Source organism: Canis lupus, chromosome 8, assembly GCF_048164855.1.
Source record: "Canis lupus baileyi chromosome 8, mCanLup2.hap1, whole genome shotgun sequence".
In the NCBI taxonomy this organism is placed as follows: domain Eukaryota; kingdom Metazoa; phylum Chordata; class Mammalia; order Carnivora; family Canidae; genus Canis; species Canis lupus.
In genome coordinates, this window is record NC_132845.1 from 59,180,383 (window position 1) to 59,196,081 (window position 15,699).

The window sequence follows — 15,699 nt, forward strand, 5'->3', positions numbered from 1 at the left end:
GAAGAGGCTACACTGCACATTACCTTTCAGTTGCCTGGGGTCAAGTCCATCCCCTTGCCTTAAAGATGGAGAACCTGAGGGCCAGTGGGAAGCAATCTCATTCTATGCATCCACTCTGCACCCAGGGCTTCCTCATGCATTGCCCTCCCATCATCCCAGCCATCATCTGCCATGTCCGTGGACTACCTCATGGGCAAGGGATGCACTGAAGCCTGGACAAGCCAGCCTGGGTTGGACTTGCCTCGCACCAAGGTGCCGTGTCCCGGCCACCATTCAGCCACTCCTAGTACCTGTCAGGCCCCTCAGGAGCACGGCAGCCCCCAACACAGACACACACAGGCTTGTGCACACATACACTCCCACACAGGTGCTCAGGCACAGCCCACCCTCATGTAGACTCCCACCCACCAGGCCCCCCAAAGGCAAGAATGCTACAGACCACAGCAGCCTTTATTCTACTGCAGAACAGGGCTGAGGCCAGGGTAGTTCATTCTCAGGCTGCGTCAGAAGGTGCAGTCTCGGGGCACACACACTGCACCCCAAAGTGACAATAAGTTAGGGGGGAGATTCTCAGACTGTTCTCTGGCTGGAGTCAGGGTGGGGTGCCAAGTGGGGGCCCCCCAGAGCCCTGCCAGTTGCCCAGCTGGGTGCTCCCAGGACAGGCTGGTTCCAGGACAGGCATAGCCTCTCCCTGAAACAACAGGGCAGGGAGAGGAAAGGGATGTGACGTCGGGAGGTCAGTGGGCTCAGAGGGATCCCCAAAGGAGTCGGAGGATGGGCTGACGGGCAGGGCGGGGCAGGCAGGACCTCTCACCGGACCCTCAGTTAAGCCCCTGCAGATTCTCATAATCTGGAGCTCCCTCTTCTTCTTCGTCATCGTCATCATCATTGTCCTCCACCTCCTGGGAGCTCAGGATGGCTGGGAGGGGAGGGAGGTCTTCGGCTCTCAGACCATCCCCCCTTCCCCAGATGGGCTCCCCAGGCTTGGAACCCAGGCTGGGGGTGGTTGCCCCACCCCCACCCCCCACCCCACCCTACCCCTGGCCAGCACACACCAGGGTCGGTCCCAGCCAAGGACGGCAGCTCCTGAGACACATTCACATACTCCCGGCTCCCATCTGCAGGGGACGGATGAGAAAGGAGGCGGCCACGTGGAGGGTGAGAGAGCAGGACACTCAGAGAGGGGGTCACAGCAGGGTGAGGGAGGGAAGGGGGATTCCAGGGAGCCCCCCCCCCACCGCCACTCACCCAGAGATGCATTTGCACTTTCCTTGCTCTCAGGGACGTTCACATAATCCTCCCCCGACTCCACTGTAGGAGAAGCAGGGCCCCCGGCACTGTCACCCAGAGGCCCGAGCACAGGCACCCACGGCATCCCCACTGGACTCCTGACAAGACCAGCCCCAAACTCCCACCCACAGACCTCAGAGGTCACCCCATAGCCAGCCCTGGGGGGGTCCCACAGAGGCCTGGGTGATGGAGAAAAGTAGGGTAACTTGGCCAGAACCGATGAGAAGGAGAGGAATTGTGGGAGAGAATGGACGGCAGACCCTGCCAGCATGTGCCCCAGGCTGGGGGTGAGGCTGGAGAACGGCTCAGAGCTGAGGCACCGGTGCCGCCGGCCAGGCCAGCCCTGCACCCCCAATCTCGTCCCAGTGCCCTCCAGGCCCTGGTGCTCGGCACCGTCTTGCCCTTTCATGCCGACTTGCTCCTCCACGAGGCCGTGGACAAGGCGGGCTCTGGAGCCAGAGCGCCCAGGTTCACGCCCGGCGCCAGCGCTCACAGTCGTGCAACCTCACAAGAGGTCCCTAACCTCTCTGGGCCTCGCTGTTCCCCCCAGTGTAAGAGGGTGAGCAGCAGCACCCCCTCCCAGGGGTGTCGTGAGAACTAACGCAGAGAATATGGAAACAGGGCCTGTCCTACGGCAAGTGCCGCCGAGGGCCCGTTAAATAAATAACCCCTCGTGTCGTACAGTCGGGACAACCGAGGCGCAGGATGGGGAGACGTGGGCTCAACAGCACCTGGGAACCGTGACGTTTAATAAGTTAGTGCACCAGACACTCAGGAGGCAGGGAGTAGGCTCCCGACAACACTAGGCCTCATCCTGACGCCGCCTCTTGAGCTGTTTGATCAGAGGCGCCCAGTAAATATGGTGAAGGAGGGAAGGACAGGGGATGAACAAATGAAGGAAAAGAAGCCCTGGCACAGATGGCGAGTTGGCGATTGAGTTGGCAAATGGCACCGGATGGGCCGAACAGGTTTGGAGAATGAGGACAGGGCTGGAAAGCTAAGCTCGCCAGGCGCGGGAGGAAGCCTCCAACAGGCAGCGTGAGACCCACGCGAAGGGAGAAAAGCAGCTCAGAGGAAACCGAAACGATGCCGGAAGCAGAAGAAAACTTCCCAAAGCCCCTGCCGAAGAAGACAACCTATAAGATTTACAAGATGATGTGGCCTCCATGAGAAAGGAACAGAGGCCAAGAGAGAGCCTCCGGGTGGGAGAGACCGAAGAACAGAGGCCAGAAGAAGAGTGAATCAGAGAAAGGTCGCAAACAATAAAAGGGAAAGACCACGAAGAAGGAAAGAGGATGGGAAGGAAAGGAAATCAGGAGGTCGGAGTGGAAGTGCACCCTGAGGGACAGGCGTCCTAGAGAGAGGAGAGACTGCGGAGGGGCGGCCACAGGGACAGTCGCCCGGGAACTCACTGGAGAAGGCGCTGTCTCGGAGGCTGGGGTTGCTGGGCACCGGAGCCGGTGGGACCGCAGTGCCGGTGGCTGGCGTGCTGTCAGGAAGCACCTCCCTGAGGGGGAGTCGAGGGGCGGTGAGTGAGGACCCCCCTCCGGCCAGGGTCCCCACCAGCCCGCCCACCAGGCCACTCACAAGTAGCCCTCGTTGTGATACTCCTCCTCCTCGTCCTCGTCGTTGTCCTCGCAGGAGAGGTGCTCTGGGGTAACGACACAGCGATCAGGGCGCAGGCCAGGCCCCAGCCTCCCTGCAACCAGGGCCCCGGGGGCCCCAGACGCACCCTCGTTCTCGTAGCTCGCCACACTGTTGGCTTCGGAGAGAGAGCAAGAGGGAGACAGTCAGCTCAGAGGGGGTCTCGCCTCTGCCCAGCCCCAGCCGTCTGAGCCCGGCTCCACACTTACCACCATCTGAGTCCTGCCGGGAAGACGGCATGCGGTGGGAGCCCCCGGGGGGCTGTGGGGACCTCCTGGGAGTCAAAGGTCACAGGTTATGCTGGGGTGGGGCTCTGGGACAAGCAGATTGTCACAGGGAAGGGGACCCCCAATCTACAGAGGTGAGCCGGGTAAAGAGGGCATTGTGAAGGGGGAGGATGCTACTTACGGGATGGGAAGCAGGTCCGGCTGGCTCAAGGGTGGGTAAGAGGTAACAGGCCCATAGGATGGGGCCGATGGCCAGGGCACAACTGTAGCTGAAGATACAGGACCAAGCACAAGGAGTGACTCCAGACATCTTGCCCCTACTCTCATTGAGGCCTCAAAGGATAGACTAGCCCCATGAAACCTCCTGTGCCCTGGACAGGCCCGAGGACACCCATCTCCCTCCCTAGTCCCAGATCAGGTCAAAGCCATGTGGGCAGCCACGGTGGAGGGAAGGCAGGAGGGGGGACCTGAACAAAGGCACACAGTCTCTCATGCGCCAGGGACCCTCTCTCCTACACCCAAGGGAGGGGACCCTCCAGGTACTCACGAGGTCTTTTGATCACAATGCTACTTGGGGTCAAGCTGGCAAGAGAGACAGAGCTTGGTCAGGGGCAGGAGAGGCCCCAGCTCCCATCCCAGCCCCCAGGGTCACACAGGGTAGTGAGGGAGCCACACAGGGCCCATGGACAACTCACCTATCAGAGGCGGTGCTGTCATAAGAGCCTGGGGAAGAGAAGTCAGTGAGGCAGGAAGAGGGGTGGCGAGGGGAGAGGGTGGGAGCGCAGGGCTCTCAGGTCTCACACACGCAGGACAGAGGTAGGATAGAGCAAGGGGGTCAAGGAGGGCCGAAGATCCCCGAAGGCATGTCCTGAGAGCGGTGTTACCCGGCAGCCCGCACTCACCTGGCAGCTCTCGGCAGCGCACGCACAGCACTACGGCCAAGAGGGGCAGCAACAGGAGGCCCAGCATATAGGGGATCAGGACGACGGCCTCCATCTGCAGCAGAGCTTGGACCAGGCCTGGCTGCCTGCCGCCCAGCACGCTGAGCTGCGGCAGGGTGTGAGCTGGGCCAGCACGGGTGCGGGAACCCAGTGGGCACCAGCCTGGAAGCCTGACTGCGGGCCGGCTGTGCCCTCCTTGGGCACTCCTTGGACCCCCTGCCCCTTGCCGGGCCTCGCAGGGGTCGGCACTGCCTAGGGAAGACCCGTGATCCCAGGGCAGACCGACCAGGGTCTGGGCCGGAGTCTGGGGCGCCAGTCACCCCTGCGCGGCCCCCGCGCCCCAGCCCTACCTGCCCCTCGGCTAGGCGCCTGCCTCTCAGAGCCTGCCCGCCTGTGGCAGGAAGCTGTGGTGAGCCCCGGGTGAGGGCAGGAAATCATCGGGCTCAGCCGGCTGCCCCCGCCCCCTTCCCACCCCCACCCAGCCAGCGGGGAGGGGGAGGAAGAGGCCTTTGGAGCCACCCCTGGGTCCTCAGGAGGGGTCTGCTGGCCTCCGGGACAAAGAGCTATTCCTACCAGGGAAGGAGGGCAAGATAGTTACAGGCCACCCGACAGCCATGGCGTCCACAGCCAGGACTCAAGGGGGCAGCCAGGAGGGAGGCCCGGACGCTGGGAATCAAGGGGCACGGGGCAGTACCCACCCTACCTTACCCTGGCTGGCCTACCAAGAGGGGCAGGCTCGAGGGGAACCATGGGCGTGACTCACAGTCACACTGAGCTACTTCACTCCGCACTCTTTTTCACCCGGCCCAGGAGGGCAGGGATTTGCCCAAGGTCCCACACAAGTGACCCCATAGCCCCAGGAGTCCTGGGGCCAGAGTAGGGGCATCCCCTGCAGACAACCAGAGGTCAGTAACACCCACAGAGACTCAGGCAGGCACTCAGGGTCTGGCTACAAATTTTATTCAGTTACAAATAGCACCGAGCCCCTGGGGCTGCTCCAGGGGAGGGGAGTCCCCCTCCCAGACCCCCCAGAACCTCCCCACCCTGCCCTTGGCTGCTGCCTGTGTAGTGTGTGGGAGCCGGAACATGGCCCACAGCCACTCCTAGAAGCCAGGCCAGGCCGAGGGTTTGCGCCTGGGCACCTTCTGGGGTGGGCCTGGGGCCAGCTGCGGTACGTATGCAGGTTGGTGTGCGATGGTCCCTCAGATAAGCACACTGGACACAGGGACCCGGGTGGAGCGGCCTCGCTGGGGTACCACAATTCGGTCATCTGCAGGTCCAGCCTCACGCAGCAGACCTGCCGAGGGAGGGGTCAGAGCCAGGGCTGGATAAACAAAAAGACACAAAAACAGGGAGGGGACAGAAAGGCAGTGGAAAGTGGACAGGGCCAGCAGACCCACCAGAGCCATGAGCACAGTGGGATATCAGTTCGTTGGCCAGGCAGACCCAAAGCCGAATGAGGGAAGGGCTGTGGGCTCAGGGAAGCCAGGGACACGGGCTGGGACAGATGGACAAGCAGGCAGTATCCTGAAGTCGGCAAGGAGCCACGGGCGGACAAAGGGAAGGCCCCACTGACCCTGCACGTGCAGCTGGGCCCGCCGGCGGTCGCCCTCGATGAAGATGGCAGTGCCCAAGAAGGCTGCCCCACCCAGGGCCCCCACGAAGGCGCAGAGCATCAGCGAGAACTGCAGGGCACGGAACTCGGACAAGAAGGAGGGGGGCCAGCTCCGGCGGAGGCGGTCGGAGATCTGCAGAGAGACGAGTAAAGGAGTGCCAGGAGAATGAGCCACAGAGAGGGAGCCCCTGGACTCCAGAAGGACAGAGGTGTCAGGAGCCGGCAATGAGGGGCAGTCTGGAGGACTGGGGAAGGTCTTGTGGCCCCACTGTTCAAGGTGCAAACAAAACCCTGGATGCCCGGCTGAAGGTCCAAGGTGAGGGGTACCTAGCACACAACACACAAACACCCAACTGGGGTCAAACCTTCTATGTCGGCCCAAGCTCAGGCCGCTGCCTGCTGGCAGGTGCCAGGAATTCAGTGTCCCCGAGCCCCACCCCAGGCCCAGCTGAGGGGCAGTGCTCACCAGGCCGATGAGGTAGGGGCTCCCAGCATCACCCAGCAGGTGGGACAGCACAATCTGGAAGGCCTCAGCAGTGGAACGTCGTGTGGGGATCACCACGTACTGGGGAGAGGAGGGGCAGGGGGCAGAGGGCAAAGACAGGGCCAAGGCTCAGCCCAGGCTGAGACCAGAGGTGAACCCAGCTCAGGAGTATAAATGGGGCACACGCCCAAACTACAGGCCCATCTGGGGCTGACTGTGAAGTCAGTCTGGATTTGGGTTTTGGAAAAGGGGCACAGGCCACAGGGAAGGCAAGCGAGGCCTCCTGCCCCCAGTCCTTACTTCCGTCAGCCTCTGGGCCAACCCTGAGCGGCCCACCTACTCACCAACAGAATGTCAGCCACGATGGCCCAGTTCATGGACAGCAGTGTCTCTCCAATAAAGATGAAAATCTGAGGGGTTGGAGATGGGGAGACCGAGGTGGTGAAGAGGTTGTCTCATCACAAGAAGAGCAAACACATGGAGGGTACACTATGTACCAGGGCCATCTACTAACTCACTTAATCAAATCCCCAGAATACCCCTGTGAGACAAAGCCATCATTCCTTTTTTTTTTTTTTTTTTAAAGTCATCATTCCTATTTTACAGATGACAAACTGAGCACAGAGAGGTTAACTCACTTGCCTAATGCAATGTCACACAGCTGGGAAGAGCCATACCTGAGGTTGAAAACCAGGCATTCTGGTTCAAGTTGTCTCCAAACCACCACCTGGTTGACCCCAGGCCTGCCCCAGTATACCGTTCCTCCCTGCTAGACCCAGAACACCCGCTGTGACACCTGATGGCTACTCACATAGGTGGCCACGATGCTACCACGGGCACAGGCAAGGGACAGGAAGAGGAAGGGCGCAGAGCCCAAGAGGCCAGCAGCACAGACCAGAGGGTCAGCACGGGGGTTGGATCGGCGGAGGCGGCGGCTGATCTCCACGCCCAGGCCCACACCCAGGACCCCGGTCAGGCAGGTGATGAGCCCAAAGATGAGGCTGGGAGCAGGGGGAGGGTCATGGAGGCCAGTCCGTCTGCCTGCAAAGCCCCCTCACCTCACCCCCGTGGCCTGGAGAAGATGCTCTGTCCCAGCCACCCACACAACTCAGGTCTACCCGGGTCCCCGTGGGTCACACAGCTCCGAGAGGAAGGGATCAGCCCATCACCTACTTCCCACACCGGGAAACTGACACTGGGGGAGGAAGGAGCCTGAGTCTGAATCAAGACTCTCTCCATTCCACCCCCTGCCACCTGCAGGTCACCTAGCCTAACCCCCATTTGGGTACCTGTCAGAGGATGAGCAGGAGTCTCCAGGGAGGCAGGGTGGGGTCTCCCCCAAGACCACACGAGAACGCAGCAAGAACGCCGGAGCCCAGAGAGCCAGGGAGCCCGTGACAAAGGCCACAGCAGTGAAGCCAAGGGAAGAGAGGATGAAACTAGGACTGTAGATAGTTGAGGGGGAGGAAGTCAGACTCCATGGAGGTGTCAGGGTAGGAGACCTCCTTTCCTGGCGTATTTTGGTAAGGCCGGGACACTGGGTGTGGAAGCAGTCTTGGATGGGCCTGGATCTAGGCCTATAATTCAAGCTGCTGCCACGTGGGGGCAGTGATGACTGAACACCTGGCCTTGGGGGAGGGCCAGTGGGCAAAAAAGAGGACACTTGCGTAAATCTCAAACCAGACACCAAGGGCCTTGCCAGGAGGCCTCAAATGTTGGGTTAGAATGGAACTAAACTCACTTTCTTGCCAGAGCCCTCAGATCTGCCCACCACGAGGTGGGGTTGAGGGGCGGTGAGTCTGAGTGGCGCTCCACAGCTCCCCTTGGCGGCTCCCGCACTACCAGGAACAGCAGCAGAACAGCCACCACCCCTAGACCTGGTGTCACCTGGGGAAAGAGTGGGCTTCAGGACAGGCATGGACAGGGACACACCGTACCTCTGAGGCTGGGAAAAAGTGAGGGTATATAAAGATAACTCTGACTCCGAGGCCTGAAGCCCAAGGCAAGTGCCTGCCCATAGGCGCTGAGCCCACGTTCAGGAGTAGGGGGCAAGTGCCACTAGGAGCCCCTGTTTCTGCAAGCCTAACTACTTCCTCTTTGGTAACAGCACCCTAATTTCCTTCTAGGAAAGTACTCCCCCCACTTCTCTTAATCCATGTGGTTCAAACACGGGGGGGCTTGTAACCCAGACTTGGCTGACAAGAGTAGTGGTAACATCCCTGGCCTCTGTCATTGATTCAATGGCAGGTACGTGACACACGTTCATCTAATCAGACACCATCCAGGACTATTGCTCAAGGATCTGGGGTGCCAACATTTCTAAACGGGAAAATAAACATGTGGAGCTTTCACTTGCTTGAGAATGAAATTAACATAGAGCAAAGTAGAGCTGAGAAAAAGAATGATTGAATTCTTGTGACGAAGTGGGAGTCCTGGATCCAGCTCTACCTGAAGCTCACTCTGGGACTTTCCATTAGGAGAGCCACCAGAGTCCCATTTGGGGGCTTACAGTTTTACAGGGCACCTGTAACCCGCAACCAAGAGTTTTGTCTAGCACATGGCTTCGTGGTGAGGGCAGCCAGGCTTCCTACGGGCTTGGCGGCACAAGCACTGCCTTCAAAGGGGGTGTGTCTGGAGGCAGGAACGGGAAAATCCGTGAGAACGTTGCTGAGCCTCCCCCAGGTAGTGTCCACACTCACCCGCAAAGCCCAGTGCCAGTCCCCAGCCACGTCCTTGACTTTGGAGCCTGCAATGTAACCCAGACCACTGGGGAAAGGGGATGGGAGAGGGGAGGGGCAGCCGGTCAGTCAGGCCCCACGCCAGGTCCTCTGCCACCCCCGCACGCCTCCCCAGGCCCACGGCCCCCTCAGGTACCTGCCCACGGGGATGGCAAAGTAGAACACACTGAGCATCCGACTCCGCTGGTCTGCCACGAAGAGGTCAGCGATGAGGGTGGGTGCGATGGTGGAGTAACTGGCCTCCCCGACCCCCACCAGGCCCCGGGTCAGAAGAAGCAGCCAGAATCGCTGGGAAACGAAACGTGGGGGAGGTGGCACCCCGCCCTGCAGCCAGCCTCCCAGCCTCCCTCACCGGCCAGCTCCGGTGGGCAGCAGGGATGGCAGGAGAGAGACCGGAGCCTAACAGACCAGAGCCTGAGTCCTGGCTCTACTACTTACTAGCTGTGACTTTGGGAAAGCAACTTAACCTCTCTGAGCCTCAGATTCCTCATCTGCAAAAGGGGGAGAATAATAACTTGCTCACATAACTATCGCCAGGATTAGATAAGAGAAGTTCTACTCAATACTTTGCACCTAGCAGGTGCCAAATTAACCAATTTCTACCACCCAAGACACCCCAACAGTGAGTGGCGATCTTAGGCGGAGGTGTATTTGTCTACGGAAGACGTCTGAGGCTAAGGACAGGGCAGGCTCAGGCGAGGGGAGTATGTGGTGCCTGGGGCTGACGACAAGTTCCAGGGCAGAGAGTGCAAATGGACAGACAGAGGAGATTTCAAAGGAGCAGAGAAGCAACAGCCAGGGAGGCAGGAGGAAAACCAGAAGAGTGGCATCACAGAAGTCAGAAGAGAGTTTCCGGAAGGAAGAAGTGGGTCAATAGAGCCGGAGGCTCCCAGGAGATCTAGCAAGAGCAGGATTAGGAAGTAAGAGCTACATTTAGCAACCAAAAAGTGGCTGTTGACTTTGGCAATGGAGTGATGGGGGCAGGTTGGCCAGCAGTGTTCCGGGGTGAGTGGGAGGAGAGAAGTGCAAGCAAAGTGAGAGCCTCTCTCCCTGGCTGCTCTTTCACCCAGACTGGCACCAGGTCAAGGGGGCCTCATGGGAAGTCTGACGAGAAAGGAGAAGAGGGAGAATGAACAGTCCAGGTGAGGTCTTTTCTGTGGTATGGAAATGTGAGTGCTGAGGTGTGGAGTGGAAGGAGTCAACGGTTCAGGGGAAGTGGGCGATGGACAGAAGAATGCTCTAGAACAACAGGGGAAGGGGAGGGGTGGGCAGATCAACTCAGGCAAGCAGGGGATAGAGGATGGCATGGACCAAGGGAAGTGCAGAAGTTCCCCAGGTCCAATCTGCAATGACTCCAAAGAGCAGCAGCAAAGACTGATGGGTAGTAGGGGGACCAGAAGCAGGAACTAGCATGGGGCCTCACCTCTCTGGGGATGAAGGACGACCCCAGTGTCACCAGAGACCAGAAGGCAATGCCCCCGCACATGAGATACTTCCGATTGTACCTGTCACCCAGGTAGCCAAACACAGGTGCCAACACCATGTAACTGGAGATGAACACTGAGAGGAAGCAGAAAGTCACAGCCCAGCCCCAGTACCCCTCGCCCACCCTGACCCCAGCTCAGGAAGGGCAAGGGGGAGCAGTATTACCTCCTAATCCTGAAACTACCAGAGTTTCCTGCCAGAGAAGTCCAGCCCCATTTTCAGCATCCTCCAAACCTTCCTTCAGCTGGGCTGACCCATCACTTCCTCCCATGCAGCCAAGAGCAAAATCCAAACTCCACACCATGGCCCATGATGTACTATCTGATCTAGCGCCCCCTCCACACACACACCTCTCCAACCTTGCGCTCATCCTCTCTCTCTTCTTTGCATCCCAGTGGCCCAACTCCCAACCTCAGTATCATTAGGATTTCTGGCACCTACTGTCCTCTCCATTGGGAACATATCTCCTCTCACCTGAGCTTCACAGAACCTTCAGGTTCCAGCTTAGATACCTTCCCAGCCCCCACATACTCGATCTCTATCACAATTACTCTGTTTTCTTTCACAAAATACTCCTACCAAAAATCATCTCATTTTCAGTTTTGGTTTTTAAGGACTGGTGCTCATTCCCAGTAGAATGGCAGTTCTGTGAAGACAGAGACCTTGCCAGTAGTGGCCACAGCTGTATGTCCACCACTGAACACATGGCATCACACAAAACATAGGCTCAGTAAACATGTGTTGAATGAAAAAATGAATGTGGTTGACAAAGTCCTGCTTCTTTTCTACCTCAACAACTTTTTTTTAAATTTATTTATTCATGAGACATCAGAGAGAGAGAGAGAGAGGGAGAGAGAGGTGCAGAGACACAGGCAGAGGGAGAAGCAGGCTACCTCTAGGGAGCCCGACGTGGGACTCGATCCGGGGTCTCCAGGATCATGCCCTGGGCTGAAGGCGGCGCTAAACCGCTGAGCCACCCGGGCCGCCCTAATGCAACAACTTTTTAAAGCTTTGCAACTTTGACCTATGATCTCATTCTCCTTCCTCTAGTCTTTACCTTAATCACTCTAGGTCCTTACTGGTCTTGGGTGGAGCAAAGAACTCTTCATTATCTTGTTTCAAACTCCTCCCCTCTCACTTGTGTGACTCTGGGCAAGCCTGAGCTCATCTCTAAGCCTCAGTTTCTCTATAAAAATGTAGACAAGAGGGGCAGCCCTGGTGGCTCAGCAGTTTAGCGCCACCTTCAGTCCAGGGCCTGATCCTGGAGACCCGGGATGGAGTCCCATGTCAGGCTTCCTGCATGGAGCCTGCTTCTCCCTCTGCCTGTGTCTCTGCCTCTCTCTCTCTCTCTGTGTCTCTCATGGATAAATAAATAAAATCTGTTTTAAAAAAATGTAGACAAGACGACCTGATTTCTCTATAAATTAAAAACACCGCCAACTCTTTGGCTGGTGAAAAGATTAGAAGACAATGGGCGTAAAAGGTCTTGGCCAAGTTCTGTGTATGTTATCACCTCTTCCTCCAGGGCCTGGCACAGAGTAAGTGCTCAGAAATGTTCAATAAAGGAGTGAAGGAAAAGAGGATTTGGCCTTGGCTTTGCCTCTCCCACAAATCCCAAAGTTCTAAACAAGTAAAACTCAACTCTCCCCATTCCAGACACCCACTTCTGCCATTATTTATTGGGTGCTGATCATGCTCCCGACACCATACCATGCACTTCACAGGCTTTGGTTTGCACATAATCCTCACATCAGCCCCAGGAGGTGCTCTGGGTTACTACTAGGTCCATCTCACCGACCAGGAAAGTGAAGCTTACAGAGACTGAGGACCTTGCCTACCATCACAGTAAGTGGAAAGCTGAGATTTAAACCCAGGTCTGTCTTAACCATTACACTAAACTGCCTTTTAAATTGCGGTGTCCTAACTGAACAGGTCAGCCCAGAGCAGAATGAGGGCCATCTTCCCACCACCACCACTACTAAGTCTGGCCTCTCTCTCTCTCTCTCTTAAGATTTTATTTATTCATGAGAGACACAGAGAGAGGCAGAAACATAGGCAGAGGGAGAAGCAGGCTCCCCATGGGGAACCCTATGTGAGACTCAATCCCAGTACCCCAGGATCATGACCTGAGCTGAACACAGACACTCAACTGCTGAGCCACCCAGGCGTCCCATGGCCACTCTATCTTACTGAGGTCCCAGGCATGCCAGCATGTAATCCCATTGGGGCAGAAATGAAAGAAAAGCTGCTGTGCTGCGGAGGGGCCTCCACTCACCGGTCTGGATGAGGCCAGAGCTGCTGTCTCCGATGTCGAAGAACTGCTCAATGTCTGGAAGGACGCCTGGGAAGAAGACTCGGGATGGGCTCGGCGAGGCAGCCCCACCTCCGCGACCCCCTCCCTTCCCCTAGTCTGACTCCCCAGCCCCACCCCAAGTCAGTACCCGCCACGGTGAAGCGGTCCATGTAGTTGAGGAGGTTGATGTAGCACAGCACCGCCACTATGAGTGCCGAATGGCCCGGAGACAAGCCGGTGATGCGCTGCAGCCCCTCCCGGTCCGGGACCTCGGGATCCTCGGACTTCGAGTTCCCCAGGGCCCCGGGTAACCCCGGGGTGCCGGGCACCGGCCCGTCGTCCGTGTCATCCGCCTGGCTGAGGAAGGGTGCGGTGTCGGACCCGGACATGGTCCCCGGGGGCCTCGCCCGCCCGCGCTCCGGTCCTACCGACGATCCCACCTGCGAGGGGAGGTTGCTGGAGAAAGGAGGATGGGGGGAACCCAGGCGAGGGAGGGAAGTCCAGGCACCCGCAGGCGCTTGCCCGGAAGCACGGAGCACGGCTGGGATGGAACGCGGGCCCGGCCTGTCATGCCTCCCGGTCCCGGCAGACACAGCAACGCGGCGAGCGACGCCGGGGACAGGAGCGGGGCGGAGAGGGCCTGACCCCCTCGCCCAAGCCGAGGCCTCCCCTCACCCCCGACGGGAGCCCACTGCAGTCACTGTCGCTCAGCCCCGGCGCTGCACCACGGCCGCCGCCATGTTGGCCTGGAGCCGGTCATGTGACGCTGGAGCCCAGGAGGCCGACGCCCCCTCGCGCGTGCCCTCGACACGTGACTGCCGCGGCTCCCCCGTCACGTGACCGCCGGCCGGTCGCCAGGGTAACCAGAGGCCGTCGCAGACCCGCGCCTGCCCGGCCGCTGGGGTCGGGGGGAAGCGGTGCAGTCGCCCAGCGCTCCGAACCTCGGCTTCCCCGTGTGCGCCTCCCACTGGGCACACTTCTGATCCAACGAGATCAAACGAGACAATGGAGTCGTGAAAGGTTCTGGAAGTACTTTACTTCCAGAAATGCCAGCGATCCGTTCTCGCTCTTGGCAATTACCCTTCCTCGATGTCCGGTGTGGGCTTCAGACACGCTCAGGAAGCGTTGAAGGAGTGAATGGTGAACAGCAGCCCCTAGCCCAGCCGCTCCAGCGGGCCGGGTCCCTAGCATTCGGATGCCCTAAGCAGCTGCCCGTCAATTCCTGAGCTTCTCCCCCGGTGGACGTTGACCCCACACGCCACCCAGGATCCGATTTCCCTCACCTGCAGCCGAGACTGAAGCCCTCGCGCCCCCTGGTGGTCTCATCTGGGATGCTCCTAGCTGCAGGACTGAGCTCCCACACCACAGTTCCCTGCAAATAAATGTGCATTCAAGACCCCTCTTCCAAACTGACTTCTAAGCCCTTCTCCTGAAATTCTGGAGTCTCATGGGGAGAGCATGGGGCACCCAAGGTCTTACCAGAAACCATTTGAGTCATGAATATCGCTTGTTGGCGCCCCCCCCTTCCAAAATATTTCATGTTTCATAACCTTAAGCCTAGTCTCTCCCCTGAGGTCTAAGGGGAAGAGACAGAGAGGAACTTCAGATTGTAGTTCCTGAATTTCCTCAACAAAATATTACTGAGCATTACACATTACTATGTGTCTGGCATCATGCCAGGTGTCAAGCAAAGCCGATTTAGTCCCTACCCTCAGGAGGTCTATCTGGAGGAGACAGATATCCATACGCATCCATACGTAAAATTGCACCTGCGAAAAATCAAGCTACAGTTTGAAAGAAAATATTTGCAAAGCACGTGTCTGACAAAGGACTTACATCCAGATGTACTAAGAATTCTTAAAACTAAGCCAATAATACAATTTTTTAAGTGGGAAGTAAATTTGTACCGACATTTCACAAGAAAGATATATGCATGGCCAACAAGTATATGAAAGCTTTGGTCATTAGGGAAAACACAAATTAATACCACAATATCACTATGCTAGGGGTCAGGGGGAAGAGGACATGCAAACAGGCACCAGGAACCATTTTCAGGACTGTGTACATCTACTGAGACATCTTGACCTGTACACTTCAACCAATAAAGTTTTAAAAAAAACTAAAAGCCTGTAATCCAAATTCAATACACTGGAGATTAATGAAAATCAAATAATTTGGGATGCCTGAGTGGCTCAGCAGTTGAGCATCTGCCTTCGGCTCAGGGCGTGATCCTGGAGTCCGGAGATCGAGTCCCACATTGGGCTCCCTGCATGGAGCCTGCTTCTCCCTCTGCCTGTGTCTCTGCCTTTCTCTGTGTCTCTCATGAATAAATAAATAAAAATCTTTTTAAAAAATCAGGGGTGCCTGGGTGGCTTAGGGGTTGAGCGTCTGCCTTCCGCTCAGGTTGTGATCCCGGGGTCCTAGGATCAAGTCCCACATCGGGCTCCCTGCATGGAGCCTGCTTCTCCCTCTGTCTGTGTCTCTGCCTCTCTCCCTGTGTCTCTCATGAATAAATAAATAAAATCTTTTTAAAAATATTTTTTAAAAATCAAATATTTTGCTTATAATGGCAAATATTTTGGGGCGCAGGGGCGGCTCAGTTGGTTGAGTGTCTGCCATCAGCTTGGGTCATGATCCCAGGGTCCTGGGATAGAGTCCTGCATGGGGCTCCCTGCTCAGTGGGGAATCTGCTTCTCCCTCTGCCCTTCCCCCCACTCATGCTTGCTCTCTCTTTCTCTCTCAAATAAAATCTTAAAAAAAAAAAAACAGGAGACACCACAGACCGGGGACAAGATTAGCTTGGAGGCAGTGAATAATAGCTCTTCAAGTCTGCAAAAAAATAAAATGGCCCCCAGGGGCACCTGGGTGGCTCAGTGGTTTAGCACCTGCCTTCAGCCCAGGGCGTGATCCTGGGGTCCTGGGATCGAGTCCCACGTCAGGTTCCCTGCATGGAGCCTGCTTCTCCCTCTGCCTGTGTCTCTG

At 57.6% G+C, this 15,699-nt stretch overlaps 2 protein-coding genes across 6 annotated transcripts; both read right to left on the bottom strand.

Annotated features, from left to right (window-relative positions):
• Nucleotides 1-432: 432 nt before the first annotated feature.
• LAT (linker for activation of T cells) lies at nucleotides 433-4,518 on the bottom strand. Of its 4 annotated transcripts, XM_072836292.1 has the most exons (12): nucleotides 4,064-4,518; nucleotides 3,857-3,884; nucleotides 3,709-3,743; nucleotides 3,343-3,430; nucleotides 3,144-3,208; nucleotides 3,023-3,052; nucleotides 2,878-2,941; nucleotides 2,703-2,797; nucleotides 1,249-1,311; nucleotides 1,056-1,118; nucleotides 815-919; nucleotides 433-691 (listed from the first exon to the last, which is right to left on the bottom strand). In XM_072836292.1, the coding sequence occupies exons 1-11, from the start codon at nucleotides 4,155-4,157 to the stop codon at nucleotides 822-824; spliced, it is 723 nt and encodes a 240-aa protein (XP_072692393.1). In that variant the 5' UTR covers nucleotides 4,158-4,518; the 3' UTR covers nucleotides 433-691; nucleotides 815-821. The 4 variants fall into 4 exon arrangements, with proteins under 4 accessions (XP_072692393.1, XP_072692395.1, XP_072692392.1 ...); XM_072836294.1 differs by lacking the exon at nucleotides 3,023-3,052; XM_072836291.1 differs by having other exon boundaries at nucleotides 820-919; nucleotides 2,878-3,052.
• Nucleotides 4,519-5,046: 528 nt separating this feature from the next.
• Nucleotides 5,047-13,479, bottom strand: SPNS1 (SPNS lysolipid transporter 1, lysophospholipid). 2 transcript variants are annotated; one of them, XM_072836295.1, is made up of 13 exons: nucleotides 13,158-13,479; nucleotides 12,866-13,074; nucleotides 12,700-12,765; nucleotides 10,363-10,499; nucleotides 9,076-9,227; nucleotides 8,901-8,967; nucleotides 7,943-8,088; nucleotides 7,491-7,646; nucleotides 7,013-7,202; nucleotides 6,546-6,611; nucleotides 6,184-6,282; nucleotides 5,679-5,850; nucleotides 5,047-5,399 (listed from the first exon to the last, which is right to left on the bottom strand). In XM_072836295.1, exons 1-13 carry the CDS (start codon nucleotides 13,286-13,288, stop codon nucleotides 5,305-5,307), a joined length of 1,686 nt encoding a protein of 561 aa, XP_072692396.1. In that variant the 5' UTR covers nucleotides 13,289-13,479; the 3' UTR covers nucleotides 5,047-5,304. The 2 variants fall into 2 exon arrangements, with proteins under 2 accessions (XP_072692396.1, XP_072692397.1); XM_072836296.1 differs by having other exon boundaries at nucleotides 12,866-13,070; nucleotides 13,158-13,387.
• Nucleotides 13,480-15,699: the final 2,220 nt, after the last annotated feature.

Excerpts from the sequence above, each read along its gene's own strand:
- LAT (XM_072836291.1), bottom strand. The coding sequence starts at position 4,157 with ATGGAGGCCGTCGTCCTGATCCCCTATATGCTGGGCCTCCTGTTGCTG. Across the intron at positions 3,431-3,708 it reads CATTGTGATCAAAAGACCTC|CTACAGTTGTGCCCTGGCCA; the intron begins GTGAGTACCTGG and ends CTGTATCTTCAG. Across the intron at positions 2,798-2,877 it reads TATCACAACGAGGGCTACTT|GGAGGTGCTTCCTGACAGCA; the intron begins GTGAGTGGCCTG and ends ACTCCCCCTCAG.
- SPNS1 (XM_072836295.1), bottom strand. The coding sequence starts at position 13,288 with ATGACAGGCCGGGCCCGCGTTCCATCCCAGCCGTGCTCCGTGCTTCCG. Across the intron at positions 13,075-13,157 it reads CCAGCAACCTCCCCTCGCAG|CCAGGCGGATGACACGGACG; the intron begins GTGGGATCGTCG and ends ACCCTTCCTCAG. Across the intron at positions 8,089-8,900 it reads ACTGGCACTGGGCTTTGCGG|GTGACACCAGGTCTAGGGGT; the intron begins GTGAGTGTGGAC and ends CTCTTTCCCCAG.